General features: G+C 38.2%; 1 protein-coding gene across 1 annotated transcript; it reads left to right on the top strand.

Annotated features, from left to right (window-relative positions):
• Positions 1-7,421: 7,421 nt before the first annotated feature.
• Positions 7,422-18,759, top strand: PRSS35 (serine protease 35). The gene is made up of 2 exons (XM_037843367.1): positions 7,422-7,588; positions 17,254-18,759. Exon 2 carries the CDS (start codon positions 17,270-17,272, stop codon positions 18,503-18,505), a length of 1,236 nt encoding a protein of 411 aa, XP_037699295.1. The 5' UTR covers positions 7,422-7,588; positions 17,254-17,269; the 3' UTR covers positions 18,506-18,759.
• Positions 18,760-23,334: the final 4,575 nt, after the last annotated feature.

Raw genomic sequence — 23,334 nt, 5'->3', positions numbered from 1 at the left:
TAAATGTTGGTTTCTTTCCTTATGTTAATCATTCTACACCAAATGGAATAGAACTTTTATCCATAAGTGACCACATCTAAAGATTTTTTTCTAGAATGTTACAAATGCTCTGCTGTTCAAAGAAGATTAAGGTCTAATTTAGATTTGGAAAAGAAGGAAAGTTTATCCAGAAGTAAAATTCTCACACAGATAAAACATGAAAAAAATAAATTCAAGAGACACCCAAAGTCTAACTCCCAGTTACAAAAGCTTTTGAAAAGGTCTGGGCTAGCACAGACTCTAGTTCTAATTTATTGTGATCTCTGAACAAATCTTTGAAGAGAACTCTCAACTGATTGGGATTTAAATTTATAAACTTATTTATATACTTGTCATAAACCAGTGACATGATATTTTAGAAATAAAACAGAAAACTCAGTATTAGGTAACAAATGGAATGTCTAAGTTCTATCCAGTCTTATGTGGAATTTCTTGGCTAAAAATGAAACTGAAATATCTTAAGCAACTTCAGTGTCAACATAGTACAACTTTACCCGAAATATGTTAGTATCTCTGGTTTCTCCAGGAATACAGACACTAAACAAATATGGAAATAAAAGGTGTTTTTAGTACTTCAAAACTGATTTGACCATATTTGTGTCAAAAGTTCAAATCACTTCCTATTATATTTTAGTGGCGCTGGGAGGGAGAGGCAGCTCTGAAATCACATTAGCTAGTTACCTAGTACTTAGTAATTAAATCACATCCAAATCCCAGGTTTGTTTAAACACCGTGGGTGTTTTTCTTTACGTTATTGAGCACAGCTTGCCAAAGAAAAAACAATCAACCAGCCAACCAACCAAAGGAAACCAGCTTTTACTTGTTGAAGTAAATGTGATCAGAAGCTTTGAAAACATACTTTGAATTTGATGGTAAGTTTTAAACTAAGAAGTCAGGTCAGCTAAAAATAGGATGAGAAGGAAACTTTGTGCAAGCCCTGATGTCTGCTCACTGGACACTGGCCCAGAATGCCTTCCCTGGCTTCAAGTAACCGATCATAGTTGAAAGGAAAGGGGAGGGAACCATTATCCCTGGAACTGGACTGAAAAGTATCAGTGGAGGTTAGGCCACAGCTGAAATCCTCAATCATGTCATTCCTGTGAGCAGAGAGTGTTTCTAAGAGTACTATGGCACTTTACTGATATTCTTGTATTTGATCCTAAATAACAACCTTTCAGGATTGAGATTATCATTCCCATTGTACAAATTAAAAAAAAAAAAAAAAAAAAAAAAATCAGGCCAAGAGATTAAGTAAATTGCCTGACTTCACCCAGCTAGTGCATAGCTATGCACTGAGCCAGTATTTAAATCTAATATGAAAGAACTGTTGACACAGAGAAGTAATACCTTGATTTAGTCTGTCTACACATGAAAATAGATCGATTGTATTTTTTTATGAATTTTATAAATATCAATAAAAATATAAGAAAATTAAAATTATAATCCCTCAAATACCATATAAGCAACTCATACATCTTTTTTATGCTTACACACACATATACAATTTGACAAAAACAGAATCTTACACATACTTTAAAAATTCAAAGACAACTTTTTAAATGCAGATTTTTGCTTATCTCCTCCTGCCTTCCTCCTCTGTTTCTCTCCACATTTTCTCAGTATAAATATCTTATGCTTGTCAAATCTTATCCTATGGTCAAATAATCATAATTAAACATATATATGTACATTTACATGCATACATGATTTTGTGGTTGTTGGTTTTATATTAATAGGATCATCTTATATATTTTTCTCAGTACATTTCGCTGAATTACACTCTGAGAAAATCTCTCCAGGGCAGCTGTTTTGGATCTGACTTATTCCTGAAATGGCAGCATAATATCCCAGAGAATGGATATAACACAGTATATTCAACCATTTTCTTTTCTTTTGATGAGTATTCCTCTATTTGCTTTGTTTCTATTTTTCTCCCACTGTGCAAAAACTGTCCCTGTAAATATCCTTGGGCACAGCCTTGAATCATTGTGAGCCCTGAAATCCTCCCTTTTCTTCATTCCCTCCCCATGTTCAGTCACCAGGTCACTCAATTTTATCCTGGACATATCTCTGGAAACTGTCCTCTCTCCATCTCCACCTTTATCTCCAGGGCCTCTGCCTAGTTTGAACCTTCATCATGTTTATCTTGAACTATTGTAATAGCCTCTTAGTTGATCCTTCTACTTCAAGTTGAATCCCTCTTTCCTTTCATCTCCCTTCCCCACAATTCCCTTTGCTGCCAGGATAATGTTTCTAATATGCAAACTGGCCCTATCATTTCTGATAGCTTGTTACCATGGAAACAGTGCATTGTCTAAGGAAAAATGCATTTGAAATGATAATGGAAACCAACACTCAGATTGGACACTAGGCAGATAATAAGGAGTGGTCAGGTCAAGAGGATCTGCTTTATCTAAATTGTCAGCCCCTACTCCCCGGGACTATTGCCTCACCTGGGAGTCACCTGGAGGCAGAGTGAGCAGCTTCTGTTTAAGTAGTGACCTCCATCATATGTCACGATCTCCACCCTTCTCCAGGGGCTACCCCTGGATCCATAGTTTGTGGCTCAAGAAGTTGGAATCCTGGCACTACTAACAGAGCACCTGTCAAGTGTCAAGCCACAACTAAAGGCCTTTACATTTCTTCTCACTTTTTCTTCTCATAACATTCTTCCAGGCAGGTTTTATCATGCCAATTTTCAAAGAAGGGAGTGGGGGCTCTGAGAAGTTAAGTGGTTTGTCCAAAGTCACATGGCTAATAAGTGGCAGAGTTCAGCTGCAAACCTGAGTCTTCTAACTTCAAATACATTTCCATTGAGTGTGCTGTTGTGACCCAAGGTGGGCTTAGGGCCACATAGGAGGAGGAAAAGCCCTTATTCTTCCTGGCTAGATACATGATTGAAGGTAGCATTTGCCCAGGATCATGTTCACCCTGATAAAGATCTTTATTGAAGGCTTTCACGTGTCCCCTAATGATTTATCCCTATTTCAGAACCAAAAAAAATAAAATAAAATAAAATAAAAAGATGTAATCTAATAAAAAATAAAACTAAAAGCTACCATGAGCTTCCAAGCTTGGAGTAGAAATGATTCAGCCCCATGAGCTCCAAAGTACATTCCTATGACTTCAGATTTACAAGAGTCACTCTCCTCCAGCAAGGTCCCATGAAATCCTGTTTCTGGAAGACTTTCTGATTTGGGGCCTGGTGTTTAAGTCCTGGTTGCATTCCCTGAAGTTCATGTCCTCTTCACATTTTTAATTAACACACTTACTTGTGATGTTTGTAAGTTAAGCCTCAGTGATTTTCTGTGGGGAATCTAATTTCTTCTGACAATTTTCCCTACTCTGTCTAAACTACAAATGAGAATGGTAGAGAATCCCTCAATTCTGGTCTATTGTTAGAGACCCTTTCATTTTCTCAGATAATATTTATTAAATATCTAAATTCCTGGTATTACAGTTAACAATGGGGATATAAAAGTTCTGCTGCTCTTGAGGATCTCACAGTCCAGTTAGGGAGGCAGATATGAAAGCAAATAATTCCAAAACAGGGTGACAAGTACCCAGGCTCAGTGCTGGCACAAAGCAGGGAGAGCAAAGCTGTCTAGCAGAGATGGCAGGTCCAAAATAAGGAGGGGGCAGGGATTCCAGACCCAATTTTCACAATTCTTTGGGGAACACATCATTGTTCTTCCTTGGGCCACACATAAAGATGGAGAGAGTTAGTGGTTCACAGGTTCATGGAGAGCCAGCAACTGTTCTTCAAGTTACCTGACCATAGGAGGCCTCTAACAGCATAAATCTAATCTGAGGACAACTCTCACCTTGCCTTCTAATTTTTCTTATCATGACATTTGCTTTATCTTCTCTTTCTGTCATCACCAAGGGCCCCTTAGTTTTTAAACATTATAGAACCTGTAGTTCCTTAGATACTGCCCAATGAGCAAAGGGTTTTGGTGAAACCTTGGGGTTAAAAGTTAACAGGGAAGTTTCCAGTCACAAAATGTCATGTCCCAGGGCTCCTACAAGGTTGAGTCATCACTCAGCCCTTGACCATGTACCATGAAGCATCTCCTCTTTCAATATTTACATGGCTAAAAATTTCCAAGTACTTTTCCTTGACAGACAAGATTTAGCTTTGAAAAAGGGAGAGGTTCTATTGGGAAATCAAGTCTAGGAAAAAAACTAAGTGGTTATAGCTAGTCATAGCCAGACCTGACAGGGGTCACCACATCTCTTCTACTGAGGCCACTTACCTCTAATAACCTGAAATGTGAGAAAAGATGTGTCCAGGCCCTCTTGCACCCATTTCTGGAGGGGTATCCAAATGCCCCCATTAAGCTGAGGACCCACACAAGGTAGCTGTTAATGAATCCTGATGATGCATTAATGGAGGGCTTGGGCTGTATTAAAAGCAATAAGATAAAACCTTTGGTCATGAGAGTGACAATATTTGGAGACCAAGTCTAGGACCATTGTGGAAAGAGGGCTTGAAACTTTATGATTACTGTTTTTTTTTTCCTAACAGATGACAACATTGCCTTTCAATGGATTATTTCCTAACATGTTAGGAGTCATATGGTAGAGAGGGTTCATTCCCATGTGAAAAGCTGATTGGGGAATGTGCCAGTTTGAATATATTGTGTCCCCCAAATGCCATTATCTTTGATGTAATCTTGTGTGGGCAGACCTTATCAGTGTTAATTAGATTGGAATTCTTTGAGTGGTTCCATTGAGATGTGCCCCACCCAACTGTGGGTGATGACTCTGATTGGATAATTTCCATGGAGGTGTTACCCCACCCATTCAGGGTGGTCTAAATTCAATCACTGGAGCCATATAAATGAGCTGACAAACAGAAGGAACTCAGTGCAGCTGTGAGTGACATTCTGAAGAGGAGCTACAACCAAGAGGGACACTCTGAAGAATGCCCAGAAGCTGAGAGAGGAACTGCAGTTAGAAGACGGCTGTTGAAAGCAGACTCTTGCTCCAGAGAAGCTAAGAGAGGACAAATACCCCAAGTGCAACTAAGAGTGACATTTTTGAGGAACTGCAGCCTAGAGAGGAACATCCTGGGAGAAAGCCATTTTGAAACCAGAACTTTGGAGCAGACGCCAGCCACGTGCCTTTCCAGCTAACAGAGGTTTTCTGGACACCATTGGCCATCCTCCAGTGAAGGTACCCGATTGCTGATGTGTTACCTTGGACACTTTATGGCCTTGAGACTGTAACTATGTAAATCAAATAAACCCCCTTTATAAAAGCCTATCCATCTCTGGTGTTTTGCATTCCAGCAGCATTAGCAAACTAGAACAGGGAACATGGGAAATTCTAGGACCATCATAACAGGACCAGAATAGAATGGGGCACTTGATGAGATGGGAAGGGGCCCTCTTGTGGTATCGTAGGGTCTGGGTGTCTAAATTGTTGATACATGACTGCAGAAAGCCTGGGAGGCAGGATTGGGCCAGGAGAAGAAATCCTGGTTAACAGAAGCAGGGATCCAGGAGACAGAGAAGCAGTCAATATCAAGCATCAGGGCCAAATGAGGAAAACCTATAAATGAAATAACCAAGTCAAATTGATGTTAAGACAACTTGGAACAGAACCAGAAATAGAGTGCAGGAGAGACTGGGGTAAAGAGCTCAGGAACGGAATTGTGAAAAATGTGAGGGCATCTGAAGTCTGCTTTTTGTGATGTTCGTGGAAGTGCTAACCGAATTAAAGGAATCAGACCTGGGCCCACACCAAATTCTTATGGATTTATGCAACCTTAGAATCCCCAAAGTATTGAGAAGTAATGACCACCAAAGAACTCCTCCAGCCCAGCCTTCTCAATTAACTGATAGAGAAGCTGAGTCCCAGGGCACACAGCTCTTTAGTGTCAGACAGGACTTCCAGTTCCGAATTCTGGGCTTTCTCAATGACTTCCCCACACACCATTTGACTAGAAGCCTTCCTGGATGCCCCAGATTTGAGAAAATTTCTTCCCTGAGTTTTTCTCTCTTTCCTTCCTTCCTTCTCCTTCTTTCTTTTCTTTCTTTCTCCTTCCTTCCTTCCTTCCTTCATTCCTCCCTCCCTCCCTCCTGCCCTTCCCTCTTGCTTTCTTTCTGCCCTTTGTTTCTCATATCCAATTCTAAATGAATCCAGTCCATTAGTTCAACACATAATCAACACTTATTATCAGGCAGCCCCTATGGTAGATGCTGAGGATTCAAATATAGACATGAAGATCATAATCTAATTGGAGACCTGGAGAACTAATTGTATTATAAAAAATAAAAATTACCAATGCATTTTAATTATATGGATAAATGCTTATAGGAAAATGCCAAGTGAAAAAAGCAGGAAACAAAATTGCATATGTGGTTTGATCACATCCTGTTAAAAGAAAATCACATAGAAACCTGAGAAATGCAATAACTCACTACTGAACCAAGTGTTATTATGGGACACGCTAAGATCTTGTGTTATGAATACTTGTGCATTTACTTGATCTCCCTGCCTTAAGGCCAGGACCGAGTTTACTTACTCATCATTTATCAAGTGCATCTTGCCCCCGACAGAAGCAGGTCAGTAAATGTTGAAAAAACGAAAATCTCCTTCTCAGCCCAAAGGAGCACTTCTTCTAAGAGGAGTGTGAAAGGGACTGAGAAAGAAATGATAAACTTAGAATTCTGGTGGGACTGACATGGGAAAGGATCTTAGAGGATACACCCCAAAGCAGGAACAGCCAAGACCAGCGCTCCACGGAGAGAGGAAACCGACGCGCTCCCCCTCGAGGCCGCCCAGGATGCTCCCGAGCATCCAGCATCCCGGCTCGCGGTCCCTTTGGGTTAGACGCAGCCCTTGCACTTGGCACAAGTCGAGTGTGCTTGGTGGGCTGTGGGTTCCGGGAAGTCTCTGGGAGAGTGTGGCTTGGGATGGGGTGAGGAAAACGCACTTGGGTCTTCTTGATGGCTGGGGTCTAAACTGCGAGCCGAGCGGAGTGAGACTCTTCAGGAACAACTCCCGCTGACACCCCCTCTCCCCGCGACTTGAGCATATATTCCTGAGACTATTTTGGGTATGCTTACTATCATAGGGGCAGACATCTCTTGTGAACCCACTCATCCATTTCCCTAAAGCTTAGTGAATTCACTTGGGGGCAGGGATGCTGGACTAAGAGGTTGCCTGTTCAGCTCTGCACCTCCAAGGAAACCCCTTCGGGCCGCGCGTCGGGTTCCTCCCTCCCTCCCTCTTCTCCGTCGGGCGCCTTTCCCACCTCCTCCCCTTCGCCTCCCCCCGCGGCCGCCCGGCGTCATCGCCCCCTTTCCCCTCCCACCTCCCGGCCGCGGGGCGCAGCTCCACTCGCCTGCTCGGCAGTCCTGCAGCGAGCTCCGGGCGGCGCTGGCCGAGCGAGGCGGGGCGGCCTCCTGCTGCAGCTGCCCGCGAGCTCCAGGCAGCCGCGCCCCCGTCCTCCTTCCTCCCTCTGCAGCATCTGTGACCGCCTCGAGAACTCTTTGATCCGGACTGGGTAGAGTCCTCCGGGACAGAATAAACTTCGCAGGTAAGGTTGGCTCCCCCCCCCCCCACCCCCACCGTGGGGAGAGACCCTAGAACTTGGAAGTTTCAAGGCAGGACCCAACCGAGGAGAGCTTCTTTGAAGCGCACCAAAGACAGGGATCAAAGTTAGTACTTCCAGACCTCAAAGAAAGGGACTGGCCCTCCAACAGGCAATTCTGTGTGGCGGCCTTTGCACGGTTTAATATTAACAGTAACAAGGTTTGCATTGGAATATAAATGGAATTCTTTCTACGTAAGCAATACCAGAGGAGGCCCTCTTTATTTTTATGATTATTAACAGATGCCATTGAAAAGGTGTAAAACCGATTCCTGGAAAGTCTTCTCTTGTTGAAAGTCTCTTTGGCCAGGGTTACAATGAAAGCTAGCCTTTCTCTCTTAGCACCCCCCACACCCTTTCTCTCCCTTTTATCATCTTGGCTGCATGGGTCAGCAAAAGGATCAGGGGAAAGTACAAAAAAAGAAGAGAGAGGAGGTGAAACGAAATGAAAAGTCTTGGATTTACTTTAAAATATTGTAGTAAAATAAATTAGGAGAGTGATGAAACAAGATAGGCAAAATATTGATAATGTTAAAGGTAGGTGATGAGCACATGGGGTTTATTGTACTTTTCTCTCTCCTTTTGTGTAGTTTTGGCATTTTCTATAATAAAATATTTTTGTAAACTTGAAGAAATGCTCTTGCTTGATTCCTCTGCCTTTTTTTTTACACCACGATTGATCTGAAAAGAAGCTGCAGGTCATACCTAGGTTTTTTTCTTTTTTTCTATCTTTTATTAACCTTCTAACTTATGAAATTAATTCTCATTTTATCTTAAGTACATTTATCTCTACAGAGAATTATGAAAGTTTGTTTTGCTGCCTGGAGAATTATGATTAGAATCTGGTTTGTAATTTAGAAGAGGGAATGTTGAAAGTTCAGCCAAATAAGACATCGGGGCTTGAAAGCAGTGGCCAAACATCATATGGAATTTTATTTTTATTAGGAAATATTAGAGGACTTACTTTAGTGTGGGAAAGGATTGAATACAGCACGCCCTCCACTTTTTTTCTGACAGCACAGAAATCTGTACACTTTTAAGAATCTTTTTCATGTTTTTAAATGTGAGATTGTTTAGCAAAGTGCTTGGTCCATGGTAGGTTCTCACTATATGTTAAACAATCGCTAGTGTGAGTTTATTTTCCCCAAAGTGTAAATCATTTATCTTTCTCTTCCCAATGCTCAAATAGCCAAGGCAAGCATACTGCATTTTGACACAGTAGGATCATATTCATAAGAATACCTTACATAGCACTGAGTTTGCTTTGCAGACTGGTGGGCGTGGGGTGGGGGTGTGTGACAGGGAATGTGAGATCCAGGGAGGTTAGGAAACAGAAAGACAAATTAATGGTACACATATCATTATTTTATAAGTTCGCTTAACTAAAAATGAAAAAAATGTTTCAAGTAGGTAAAACCATTAAAGTTAAAAACATTGAGAATGAGCAGAAGATGTTTTGAAGTCTGAAAAGTAGCAAACTTCATACATTTATAGACATTTTTTGCTTTCAAAGCCCAATATTAAAGATATAAAGATAAGTCAGGGGCCTTGTGCTGTGTGCTTTATAAGTTAGTCAGCTTTTGAAGGAGCCAGTGGAGTTCCCTTGGGGCTCCTTTAGTGACATTTACTCAAATTTGATTTACATACAACACATCCACTGCATAAATTGTGATATAAATGTCTTTGGAAAATAGCTAAAAAAAACAAAGGTTTTATTTTTTATTGTGAAGAGAAACAGAAGTTCTGGGTTGCTGTAAAATAAAAAAATGCGTAACTTTACCATCTTCCTTTCCCTCAAGTACTGCCAAACTTTTTAAGCAGACATTACTTTGTCTTCATTCCTGAAACTAAATTTGAAAATAGTGCGATGGATATGATATTTTAAATAGAGATTGGCACAGAGTCAATGAATTTTCCTGACATTTATTTTCAGCATAGAATCAGCAGAGAGCTTATCCTTCAGTAATGGATTATAAAGTATTTGAGAAACATACATGAAATATTTGGCAGGTTGAGGATTTTCCTTAGTGTGCTGAAATGAATTAAAGTACATTTGGGGGAACTATTTAGTAGTGCTGTAGGTAATGATGGAAATGTACTGGCACTGAAACAATTTTTGGAAAACCACCTGCTAGAAAATTGTCTAGCAGTTCATCAGGATGGGCTCTGTGGACTGTAGGTGGGTTTTCTTAATGTGACAAATTCCATACGTGACAACCATTTTGTATATTAGCCAGTAGCACTTTCCCTCCTCCTGACTCACAGGTTTTTAGAATAAAGTCTTTTTCACTATCCACAGCTGAGTGAATGTAAACAATTTAAATGCGCATTAGTTGTATTCACCATCACCAAACTACTTCTGCCATCTAGTGGTAGCAACATGGATAGCAGGCAAATTGCTACCCCAGAGGGTTAGGAATTGCAGCTTCTTGAGGATCCCAAATCAATTACTTGTGCTTTCTCATTTGTGGTTTAATTTAGGACTTGAGAGCTGGAAGGGATCTTAGAAAACATCTAGTCACATTGAATAGCTAAGAAGGCCTGCAAAGAAGGAGTTATGAAATGATGAATAGCATAGTAGTACTCAGTTTGCATTTGTTGAATGAACAAATGAATTTATCATCCCTGTCCCAGTTCTGTTGTTTCTCCCTAGCATTTTTACTCCTTACCACCCTAAAATCTTATCATGATGTTCTGTTTTTAGTTTTAAAATTGCATGTTTATAAAATTTTCCTTAAAACCAAAATTTTCATTTATATTTAAGTCTCTTAACCAAACATTTTTTTCCACTTCATATTACTTCCTACTGGCGCCTTCTAAATATACAGGGCAGACAATTTTAGAAACTAGTTTCTCACCTTTATAAGCATATTAGTTTCCTATTGCTGCTGTAACAAATTACCAAAAAATTGGCAGCCTAAACCAACATAAATTTATTATCTTACAGTTCTGAGGTTCAGGGCGGTGTTCCTTCTGAAGACTTTAGGGGAGATTCCTTGCCTTTTTCCTTGGCTCATGGCTGCAACACTCTGACCTCTGCTTCCATCTTCACATCTCCTTTTCACGCTCCCTCCCTCTAATAAGGACCCTTGTGACTACATTGGGCCCACCTGGATAAAACAGGATACTCTCCTCTCAAACCCCCTAATTTAATCACATTTGCAAAGTCCCTTTTACCCTGGAAGGAACATATTCACAGGTTCTGGGGGATTAGGATGTGGATATCTTTGGAGCCATTATTTGGCATATCACGAAAGATACATAGCAGTAAGAGATGCATCAAATACTTTATTAGTATCTACCTAAATGTTGACTCCCACAGTTTGCTATTAATAATAATAATAATTGCTGCCATTTGTTGAGTGCTTACTGTGTTTTGGGAATTGTGTGTGTATAAATATTATTTCCTTACAAAAATACACTAAAATATATTATTCAGATTTAACAAACATGAAAATTACAGTTCAGAGAGATTAAGTAACCTTCACAAAAATCACACTGCAAATAAATGGCAATTTTTTTTAAGTTGGTTTTTTAAATTGGTTTTAAGTTGGTTTGAGCCCACTGCCTCCATAATCATCGAAACACTCCAGTTCTTACACTCTATCTCAATTATGTCACTGACATTGTTATTTTATCTTATCACTGTGGTACTATATTCTGTTTTGGTATTTAAACACAATTACTGAGGTAACATATGTAATATAAAATTTGCCATTTTCACCATTTTTAAGTGTTCAATTCAGTGGTATTAATTACATTTACAATGTTGTACAACTGTCACTATCATCCATTACCAAAACTTTTTCATCACCCTAAACAGAAACGCTGTACCTATTAACCAATAGCTCCTCAACCTACTCTCCCCCATCCCGAGGTCGTGGTAACCTGTAATCTACTTAGTCTCTATGAATTTGCTTATTCTAGATATTTCATATAAGTGAAATCATACAATACTTGTCCTTTTGTGTCTATCTTATTTCATTCACCATAATTATTTCAAGGTTCAGCCATGTTGTAGCATGTCTCAGAACTTCATTCCTTTTTTTAAAATGCAATTTTATTGTGATATAGTCACACACCATATAATCCATCCAAAGTATATGATCAGTGGCTCACAGCATCATCATATAGTTGTGCATTCATCACCACAATAAATTTTAGAACATTTTCATTACTCCAAAATAAAGAAAAAAATAAAAATAAAAAGAACACCCAAAACATACCATACCATTTATCTCTGCTATTATTTATATATGTATTTGTCTTTATTTTATTACTCATCTGCCCATTTACTGGATAAAGGGAGTGTCAGTCACAAGGTTTTTCACAATCACATAACCCCACAGTAAAAGCTATATAATAACTCATTTCTTTAATGCTTACTTTTCACCTGTTTGTTCTCACCGGAGATTCTCCCCTCTACTGCTTTTGGCCTTTTGTCTAAGCCATCACTTCTCTCTGCAGTTATTCAGAATATCTGGGCCAGGTCACAATGTCAGCCTGTGATGTGTCAATCTTTACTGAGCAGATGGAGGGTAAAAGTGGAGGAAGAGAGAAGAGAAGATGACTGGTGCAATCTTCATAATTATGTGTACAAATGTTGGTGTGGGCTGTGGTGTTGGGAGGGGCGGGTGATTGGACCCATGGCTGGCTAACTAAAGGACAGTCAAGTTTAAAAAAGTGGTTTTGCAATCCTTGCTGTGTCCTAACACACACTTAAGGGTGTTGGCCTCATAGGATCTTTGATCTGACTGAGCAGTCCCTGGCCCACACCAACTCCCTTCAGAATGTTTGATGGATTAATAGAAAAATATGCCCCATGGTAACACGCTGTACACATGAATTTGAATGACCATCTCCCTATACATTACAAGAGGGGCCAGGTGAAAAAGGCTTGGGTATGTGTGACTCTATCACCTCGTTGGGGAAAGCAGATACTCTGATGGTTATTAGCATTCTTATTTTCATATACAGGAAAAAACAATTCATTTGAAATAGTTAACATAGTCAGCAATCATCTAAACTTTCATTGGTCTACCTTCCCTACCTGAGCTAGAATAAAAATTCTTAAGGTAAAAAACAAACAAAAAAACCAAAACAACAACAATGCACACACCCACACCCACACACAACACAAACAGAAAACTAAGCCTTAGAGTATAATTTATGTTATGTCCCAGTAAAATTCTATATAGTCTCTATAGACCTACTCAAAAGGTTAGATTTTCCTTTCATTGTAGATTGCTTCCTTGGAGTAATTATTTTGACACTGACTCTGTTTCATTTTATGGTGAGGGCCTTGATGTAGTTCCAGAATTCCTAATGTAGACCCAGGTTATAAATAAATCACGCAGAATGCAATTCAAATGTTCTATGGCTGGGTAATATTTAATAGCACTCAAGCTTAAGAGCAATGAGAAAAGTGTATTACAAATCCACAGTTATTCACAGAAATGAGTAATGAGAAAAGCATTAATTTGGGTAGTCTCTAAAGTGAAGCTATTCTTGAACAAACAGCAATAACAAGACAAAAAAAAAAAAAGAAAAGGGAGTTTGAGAATGTGTTGGAAACCTCCTGAAATAAATAATTTGACTATAAAATTGATTTTTTAGAAATCTAAAAGTATTTTAGCTTTGGCTTATATTATAACGTGTTTTAAAGTGATAATATTTTATCCATTTAGGTAAAACAATAGTTATAAAATAGTTTATAGCTATAACAACAGTTACAAAATAGTCATTGACTGCTTACTATACAATGGGCTCAGTGGTAATTCTTTGCATGAATCATCTCATTTAATCCACACAATAATCTTATGAGATGGTGATTACTGCTGTCCCCATTTTGCAGATAAAGTAACTGAAATTTAGGGAGATTAATGAACTGCACAATTCATATGATTAGTGGTAAAGATGGGACTTGCACCCAAGTCTCCTCACTCCTTGTCTGCACTCGTAACCACTATGCTGATATAGATATTCAACTATTCTAAACTTTATCAGCAATCACATTTCTAAGAAGCCATAAACTAAAAAAAAAAAAAAAAAAAAAGTTATGTGTGATCATTTCTATTAATAGACCAGGTTCAGATCATAGTTGTTCCGTCAGGGAGAATTCATTTACATATAATGATATTCTTGCTTCTTTCCTAATTCCCTTCCACTTTGTTTGTCTCCATGATCCAACCCAATTCTGACTCATGCTGGAGACTGATGACTGCAACCTCTGTTTCATTAATCAAAATTGGAATTTGAAGCCCCAATTCTAAGCCATCTGGAAAGTGACAGTGAAGGTCACGATTATAATGGAAGAGAGGAAAAAGGAAGTGGGGGGGGAAAGACAAGGAACACTAGAGCTTTCAAATATGATAGCTGCCCCACCAATTGGGACAGTGTTTCTTTAGAGCAGTGAGTTAGTGCTTTCTGGATGATGCGCTTATGTGGATCTATCCACTGGACCATGGGCTGCTCTGTCACTAAGAGCTACTATTTGTGCTACGTCGACATTTTACCAAAAGGCAAACCTAGATTTTCCAAAAAGAGAGTGTCCTTGAACATTCGTCCAATTCTAAATTACAGGCCAAATTAGACAGGCTAACTAAATCTATGTCCTCTTATTACTGTGATTCTGAGGTCATATGATGAGACTCTGCCCTTCCCGTGCCCAAGGATAGATGTGGGCATGACTGTTATTCCTGCGGTGCCTTGCGATAGAGCTCGCTCAGAGGATACCAGACAGGGCTGATGAACCAGAGCCATTGCATGATCTTTAGCAACAGATGTTGGAGGCATTACATACAAGCTTACTGAATTTGATTTTTTTCCAGACATCTTATTGAACCACTTCTAGAGAAGTAAGTTATGTTTGCTCTTTATTAAGTGGCTCAACCATTCAACATTGGCACTTGCTGACATAGTAAAAGAGCAAAGTTCAGAATACATTTATTTTTATGCAGTGAGTAAGCAGATGGTTGTATATGCTATTTAAAACCGGATTATAAACCATCATTGGAAAAATTGCCCTCTGGTGTTTGACTCAAGCTGTTGCACCAGAACCTTGGCTTCTGAAATGGTCCTCAACCTTAACTGAGCAATTGGAGTGCTGATTAAAACAGAGCTGGCTGGGTCCCACTTGCAGAGTTTCTGACAGTAGGTCTGGGGTGGGACCCAAGAACTTGCATTTTTAACAAGTTCCCAGGTGATGCTGACACTGCAGGGATTATAATCTGAGACCCAGTGGCTTACTGTTTCCTTTTTTTTTTCTTTCAATTTTTGAAGACTTTTATTATCACACACAAAAAAGAAAAAGAATAAAAGTTAAAGTAAAAAAGAACACCCAAAACATCCCATACTCCCCATCCTTCCCTATTATTCATTTACTTTTTGTTCTCATTTTTCTACTCATCTGTCCATACACTGGATAAAGGGGGTGGGAGCCACAAAGTTTTCACAATCACATGGTCACACAGTGTAAACATATATTTATACAATCATCTTCAAGAATAAAGGCAGTTCAACAGTTTCAGGTATTTCCTTCTAGCTATACCAATGCTCAGTGTTTCCTTTTGATGAGCACCCAAGATTTGGGCTATTGACCATTTTCGTCTGCTGTGAGGATGTTCACTTGAGCACACACTTAGTTGGAAAACCAAGCCCGTAAAGTCATTGCTTTGTACCAAGCTTAGTTTAAAACAGATTGATGGCATTGAAAATTTCAAAAGTATTTAATAGATTAAAAAAATCAGTGTTGCATACTTAGCAAACAAATGAAATTAGACTTGATTACAACTCATTTCTGATGGGGTTTTCTTAAAAGTCTGGTTACAGGATTAAGGCACAGGATTCATATTTTATTTGGTAAAGAGTAGGGGAAATTATATATTTGAGCATATCAGTGTTCTAGTTCAAAGATTTGTACAATAAAAAGCATCTTGTCAGTTATTTATTATTTAAATTCTGTCTTTCTAATCCCTAACAGTTGCAAGACTAAATTAACTTGTACTGAAAAGAATAATATGTAACTGGAGAAACTATGCCACAGTATTACATGATTTAGACGTCCTCTATTTGCCCAAGAAGGCATTTTGCACATTTATTACCCCACAGGTTATTAGTATAAAGTGTTAACACACACAAGATGATTCTTTGTATCTCTGAACATGCATATTTGGCTGACTTTCAGTCTTTGATGAAATCATATACATTATAGTAAGAACCTAATGGACAGCTATTGTCTTAAGAGCTAAATGAAAAATTAAAAAAATGTTTCCCACACCAAAAAAATTCTCTTGATTGAAATTTTGCTAAGAATAAACTAGATTAAAATATGTATCTTTTTCATCATCTATTTTGATCTGTTGATAAGCTAATCTTAAATCATCTCTGGTTTATAAAAAGTGCAAATCATTTGTAAGCCTTGATATTTTAACTATTACCTGAAAATGGCTTGGAGGATAGATCACAAATAATAGTGACACAGAGGTTGAAAAGCTGCCCCAAAGAGTGTGACCATTTTTTTCCCTACGAAGCAACAGCTCACAAACTTCATTTCTAATAAATGGATACATTTACATCCACTGAGCCTAGAGGAGCAGGAAAAGAGTGCGAGAAGATGTAAACAGTGGAGAAGGCATTATATAATTTATCAAGTACTGGCAATCTTAAAAATATTTTAAACCACACAAAAGCACTGTTCTTAGATGATGAGACAGACCCATGATGAAGGGGACCATATCTAATCATAACTATATATTACCAACTGGCAAATCGAGAGCCATACCCTGTGCTCCATAACTTTTTACAACTAATTTTAATATACAGTACAGTAAAATCCCATTATGAAATGCCCTTATGTGTTGCTTTGCTTAGACAGTGGTTCCAAGCACAATTTTGTTTAAACAGATGCATGGCACATTTTTCTTACTTTAGCATAAAATGACCTATGCTGCATATTTTCTTTTTATGCCAGCAGGTTCTCTTTGTAAAATTCAAAGCAGGCCAGTAGTAGATGAAGCCATTTATGACCTCTACTGCTTTTAACACATCATCTGGTGATTTGCATGGCACCTTCAGATCAGCTTGGTTTGTAAACTGTGGTTCAAGGAAATTCAGTGTATTCCAGAAACATTTCTTGAACTTTGTGTTAGGCACTTATATTCCACAGAGTGTATGATCCCCACTTTTAAAGAGCTGAGGAGAAAGGCTGCAAGACTTCTGCTCCTACCTTTATTTCTAAATCATCTGGAAATCATGTTGTAGGAGACCTAAGAAAGAAGAAAGTGTGGCCAGTGTAGGCAGAAGAGAAGACCAGTTTACAGTTCCAAACTACTTTTCCATGCACTGGGCTATCTGGGGAGGTGGAAGTGGAGATTGGGTGGAGGTGCAGAGGTAGGTTAGGGCTGGGTTGAGGGAAGGATTCACTGATTCTTGGAAGACTGTATGAGCTACTTAGCAGGGTTTTATCTAGTAAATCTTAGCAAAGCTAAGTGAAAATAAGGACTCCTATCTGTGATGAAGGTACATTTAGGATCCAAAGCCTAAATGAAATGGATAAGTAACATATTAAAAAAAAATAAACACTGTAAAGCTTCTCTTTTTCTGTTTTTAAGGACAAAATAGAACAAAATGGAAAACATACTATTCTGGTTGATATTTGTCACCTCTGCGTGGGCCCTCATTCGTGGATCTGAAATGGAACAGGACGCTATGTGGCACTTAAGAAGAATACCTCGGGTTGCCAGTGAAAGGACTTTCCACCTCGCCAGTCCCACGTTTGAAGCGGATGCTAAGATGGTGTTAAATAAAGTGTGTGGCATCGAATGCCAGAAAGAACTCCCGGCTCGCAGCCTTGCTGAACTGGAGGACTCCCTTTCATATGAGACCGTCTTTGAGAACGGCACTCGAACCTTAACCAGAGTGAAAGTTCAAGATTTGGTTTCTGAACCGACGCAAAATATCACCACAAAAGGAGCACCTGTGAGGAGAAAGAGACAGGTCTACGGCACGGACAGCCGCTTCAGCATCTCGGACAAAAGATTCTTAACCAATTATCCTTTCAGTACGGCCGTGAAGCTCTCCACAGGCTGCAGTGGCATTCTAGTTTCCCCTAATCACGTCCTGACCGCTGCCCACTGTGTTCACGATGGAAAGGACTATATCAAAGGGAGTAAGAAGCTAAGGGTAGGAGTGTTGAAGATGAGGAATAAAGGTGGTGGCAAGAAACACAGAGGTTCTAAGAGGCTCAGGAGAGAAGCTGATGGTGGTGACCAGGGACAGGATCCCAAAGAGAATCTGAAGGAGAGACGCAAGGGCAGAAGAAGAGAGTCCGGCCGGCGTCGGCAAGGCGTGGAGGGCAGGCCCTCTTTCCAGTGGACCCGGGTCAAGAAAACCCACATACCAGCAGGCTGGGCGAGAGCGGGGATGGGAGACGCAGCCTTGGACTATGACTACGCTCTTCTGGAGCTGAAACGCGCTCACAAAAAGAAATACATGGAACTCGGAGTCAGCCCAACCATCAAGAAGATCCCGGGCGGGATGATCCACTTCTCAGGCTTTGATGATGATAGGGCTGATGAGTTGGTCTATCGGTTCTGTAGCGTGTCCGATGAATCCAGTGATCTCCTCTATCAATACTGCGATGCAGAGTCGGGCTCCACTGGCTCGGGGGTCTATCTGCGTCTGAAGGAGCCGGACAACAGGAATTGGAAGCGCAAAATCGTTGCCGTCTACTCCGGCCACCAGTGGGTGGACGTGCACGGTGCCCAAACGGACTACAACGTGGCTGTGCGCATCACTCCTCTGAAATACGCCCAGATTTGCCTCTGGATTCATGGAAATGACGCCAATTGTACTTACGGCTAACAGGGACCTGAACCAAGGTCCTTTGTTATCTAAATTGCAGAGAAAATCAGTTCTTATTAAGGTAGCAAGATCACCTCACATACGGTTATGCCTGGACTTGAACGCTATCAGCACCATGTCAACCTTTAAAGTTTGTACTTTTCAAAATTAGATGTTCATACATTTAAAAATGTTTAGGTCAGATGTTGAACTACACGGGCATTTCAATGCCAAGTATATACTCTACATGGTGATAAATTTCATTTTTGGGAGAACATTTGTTTCCTTCTGTCTTCTTAAAAATTAAACACTTTAAAAATTTCTCTTTTAAAAATTTCTCAATTGACTTATTCTCAGGATCCCACTCTAAGAAGAATCTAATAGGCTGCAGGTTGCGGATTGAAACTGCATATACAGAGGTGGACAATAACACAATTAGAATCAGGTTAGAGATAATCCACAACACATTTACTATGAGATGGATCTATTCAGCTCATGTCCTCAGTGCTTATATTGTTTTTTTGTTGGGTCTGAGAAACTTGAGGTTTTTTTTTTTTTTTTTTTTTTTTTTTTTTAAATTTAAAGAATTACACATTAGAAGGAATAGCAAGCTTTATAAACACACTATTTCATTGCTTTACAAAATATCAATTGAAGTGTGTGCTATTTAAAAATGGGAGAAATACTTTCTTCTATGAAATAAAACAAGTTTAAAAAAAGGGAAGCTGAGATTTATAATCTCAAGTTTTTGTTTAATATTCAAAACATGGATTTTTCACATTTACATAATGAAGACAGTTCAAAAGTTATAAAAATGATCCTGTATTGAAAATCACATTTTATGCTACCTATCCTACTATGTATGAGGTACTCTTTTTTTTAGGACAAGGAATTCTACGGTCTTTTTCAGGTGAGAGCCCTTTTATTTTGGAAAATTCTCAGATTAGTGGTTTCCGATTTGCCGTTTCCTAAATATAAATATCATTTACCAATATGATTTTTAAGAGAAGGTTCTAGACATTTTCACTTGGGACCAAAGCTGTACCCTCACTTTTCCCATCACGGCAGTCTAAGCAGATGGAGTCTAGTGGCTGTTCTAGAGCAAAACACAGAGGGGACACTCAATGAATATTTCTTGAATGAACAGGTATTTGCTGAATGGCTGTAAAAGTGGGTTAGTTCAGGGTGCTATGTTTGAAGAGTTTTAGTGATTTGTAATTGAATGCACCTTAAAATTCATGAATTGCAGGCCTGATTTCTGGTCTCCTCTTCTGGCAGTTTCTAGAGCATTCTCTTCTCTCTTGACACATCCAAGTCACTGATTCTACCTGATTTCAAATTTATTTTTTATTTTTCTTTAAACAGTTTTATTCACACACCACAGACTATCTTAACTGTACAATCAATGACTCTCGATATAATCACGTGGTTATGCTTTCACCTCACCACAGTCAATATGAGAATATTCTCATTTCTTCTGGAAAAAAATATCCCATACTGCTTATATCCCCTTATTATGGACTTTAGCCTTGGCATAGTGCCTGTTAGAATTAATGAAAGAATATTACAATATTGCTGTTAACTATAGACCTTAGTTTGCATTAATTGTATTTTTCCCCATATACGACTCTTCAAATTTATTTTTAATATTGTATTTTTTTAAGAATGGAGGTTTATACCCTTGACCAGTACACAAAGGAATATTTTATTGGATCACGATAGGAATGATTTTGTAAGTGGTGTCCAAAACAGCTGAACTTCAATACAAATGCACATTCTTTTACAACGTGAATCTGATAAATTGATCCAATAAGAAATTTTAAAAAGGCGGCAGTATAACTCTTAGTGCATCTGTATATATGTCATATATTACAGGGTTTCTCATTTAGTGCTCAGCAAATATATTTATATATATAAACAAGATTCTAATTCTAAGCACATTTCACTTAGTATTTTATCATTGGTCTAATGGACTATTGACTCAAAATGTTTTGGTCAAATACCCTTTAGGGAGACATCTACCTGATCACTACAGCAAAAACTTTTCAAGGTGAATTTTACACACACATATACACATATCTTCACCTTTGAGTCTATGAACATAATTCCTGGGATCTGAGTAAATATGGAGTAATTTAGTGTGCTTAGTGTCAATAATTTGGTGCTTAAGGTTAAGTACTGAATATATATATTTCCTTAAAATCAATGTACAATATAATTTTCAAAAATAGAATATTTATCTCATTTGATTTGCAGAGTTTTATTTGTTTCTCTCATTCTCATCTCTTTTCCAAATATATCATGAATCTTATATGACCTATTTAGTACCACTAAAATGTATTACATTAAACTCAGAAAGTTTTGCTTCACGTATTTTTGTGCTATGCTTATCAGATTTGAAAAAGAAAATTAAATTGAATACACTTAACTAAACAAATACACTCACCTACACAAATATGGTGTCTACTATGTGTAAAGGACTATACTGACATATTGCTTTGAAAAACTTACTGGTGGTTGAATTCAAATAACTATTTACAAAACAACTAAAATTTGAAATTGTGGGTTTTCTTTAACCCAAATAACATATTTCATTTTATTTTTGTTTTTTCTTTCTCAAATGTGTGGGCAGAAGAGCCCTACTATTCTTTTTCCTTTTTGATATGCTCCATAGTTAAATCTCAATGTCTCATTTTTGAAAAGGATTTAAATGTATGTAGAACAAGATCAGAGTTCTGAACAAATTATTATCCTTATTTGTAGATCAAAGAATTCTTTAAATTCTCATTTCATAGAAATCTCAGGATTAGAAGAGACCAGAAAGATCATCTAGTTTGACAAAATATTTTCAGGTTTTAGTCCTCCACTGCATTCCCTTCAAGTGGTTGTCCAATGATAATACAACTTTTCATCATTTAAATAATATTTAGTTATTAAAGTTAGTTCAGGAATATAAATTCATGTTTTGGTTTAAATTACAAGTTCAATTTGTTACACACTGTAAAGGTTGCATTATTTATCTTGCATTTCAACCCAATGTTGACCATTTCAATTAGTCAGAATTCTTTGGCCTTATGGCAGTAAATCAGGTGTTTACTCTCATCAGAAATGAACTGTGCCCATCAATTAAGAATCTTGGAATAAGGCAATTGAACCAAACACTGGGCATTATAAGCATGTGGATATATAACAATTAAATGTGCTTTGGCCATTAGTTTCTAAAAGTACCTGCTAGGCTTAAAAAATACTCTACAAAACCCACTTTTGCTAAAAGATCAACAAAAACATTTACAGTTAATTAACAGGATCATCTTTTTAATAAACATTGATTTTTTCCAGATAGGTTACTGATCCTTCTTCAATGGCCAGATCATAAGGTTCAGAGATATTTAGGAGATTTGGTCTGATGGTGAAATTCTATTCTTATCAGATAGGGTCAGTATCTAGGCAGATTTACAATTCTTGATTGATTCACTATTCAACTCGGGGGTGGGGGGGACACCCTCAGATGGTTCTTTTTCCTACTTATAGATGAAGTCTGTATTTATTAATTGGCAGTTTGAGCCAGTTAGCTCAACTGTCTAGAGCATGGTGAACAAAAGACATGACACCGGGGAGGCTAGTTTGCTTTACTCAAATCCACCAGTTGCACCTTGAGCTAGGACCAGGGACCTCAAAAACCACACCAGTCACCGGAGGAACTAGGCAAAGGGAAATGGATGGCAGCTCAGGACATCCAGTCTCCTTCTCTCACTTTTTATCATAATCATCTCAAAATGTTCACATTTTGTATCTATATTCGTATGCGTTTTACTGATACTTAAGTTTGCATTTATGTTACTGAAATCCTCCATATATGTATTCATATACTGAACATTTTATGGTTGTTCACACATGTGGCATAGATAGTAGAATAGTTCAGAGACTCGGTTCATACTCAGAACACAGCAGCATTTGGAATGTTCCTCTAGGCTTTTGCTCAGACTAATTACTATTCATTTCCCTTACTCTTCTATATATTTTACATTTAATTTAATGAGTACTTTATAATACACCATACAAATTAATGTCCCTCTTATCTAAAATTTCCTTACCTGATAATTTCAACTTTCCAAAATATAGTTAAAAGCATTAAGCCAAAAATATTTGCCTCCGAATAACAAAGTGGATACCACAATATTACATTTACTTTAGAAATAATCTTAACAAGTTTATCTGGTTTCCCAAAGTATAATAGAAAGCAGCTGCTGAGGTGAGTCCACAGCAGTCTCAAGAAGTGACAGCTTGAAGGAGGAGGATGCTGACAAACTATAAAGCCATTAAAAACCAGGTATAATAACTACAAAAGTATAGGAGTTTGGAGCTATTTAGTGTCAGTGCAAGGGGCTCTGTGAATTGTATCAGCCTTGGAAAGCTTACCAATATATGTTATGTTTAAAATGATAACTGGGCCATCAATGTAAGATTCAGCTATGTTCAGTATGAGTTTTAGAAGGCATTACATTACAGAAAAATTTTCATCAAGAAAGCTTAACATTTTTTGAAAGTCTTATTTAAAAGGGAAACATCAGTGGTTTATTTTTCAGGTGGAAATGAAATTCTACTATCAAAAGTAAAGAAAAAAAACTTTCCCCAATATTTTATTAACCACTTCCCCAAACCCTTAACAGTTAAAATATTTGTGTATTTTGAACATTAATTTGTGTCGACTAAAGTTTAGAAGTTGTCCTACAGCTGCACCCAATGTATGTATATCCACAGCACTATAGCTGCACCCCATGTATGTATATCCATAGCACTATAGCACATAGGAATAGTAACTAGGGTGTAATGTAAAAAATTCAATATGT

This window comes from Choloepus didactylus, chromosome 7 (assembly GCF_015220235.1).
Source record: "Choloepus didactylus isolate mChoDid1 chromosome 7, mChoDid1.pri, whole genome shotgun sequence".
In the NCBI taxonomy this organism is placed as follows: domain Eukaryota; kingdom Metazoa; phylum Chordata; class Mammalia; order Pilosa; family Megalonychidae; genus Choloepus; species Choloepus didactylus.
Note: the sequence above shows the minus strand (reverse complement) of the source record. Positions and strands in the feature narration are given on the sequence as shown.

Bases quoted from the DNA above. Each gene is read 5' to 3' on its own strand.
- PRSS35 (XM_037843367.1), top strand. From the start codon at position 17,270: ATGGAAAACATACTATTCTGGTTGATATTTGTCACCTCTGCGTGGGCC.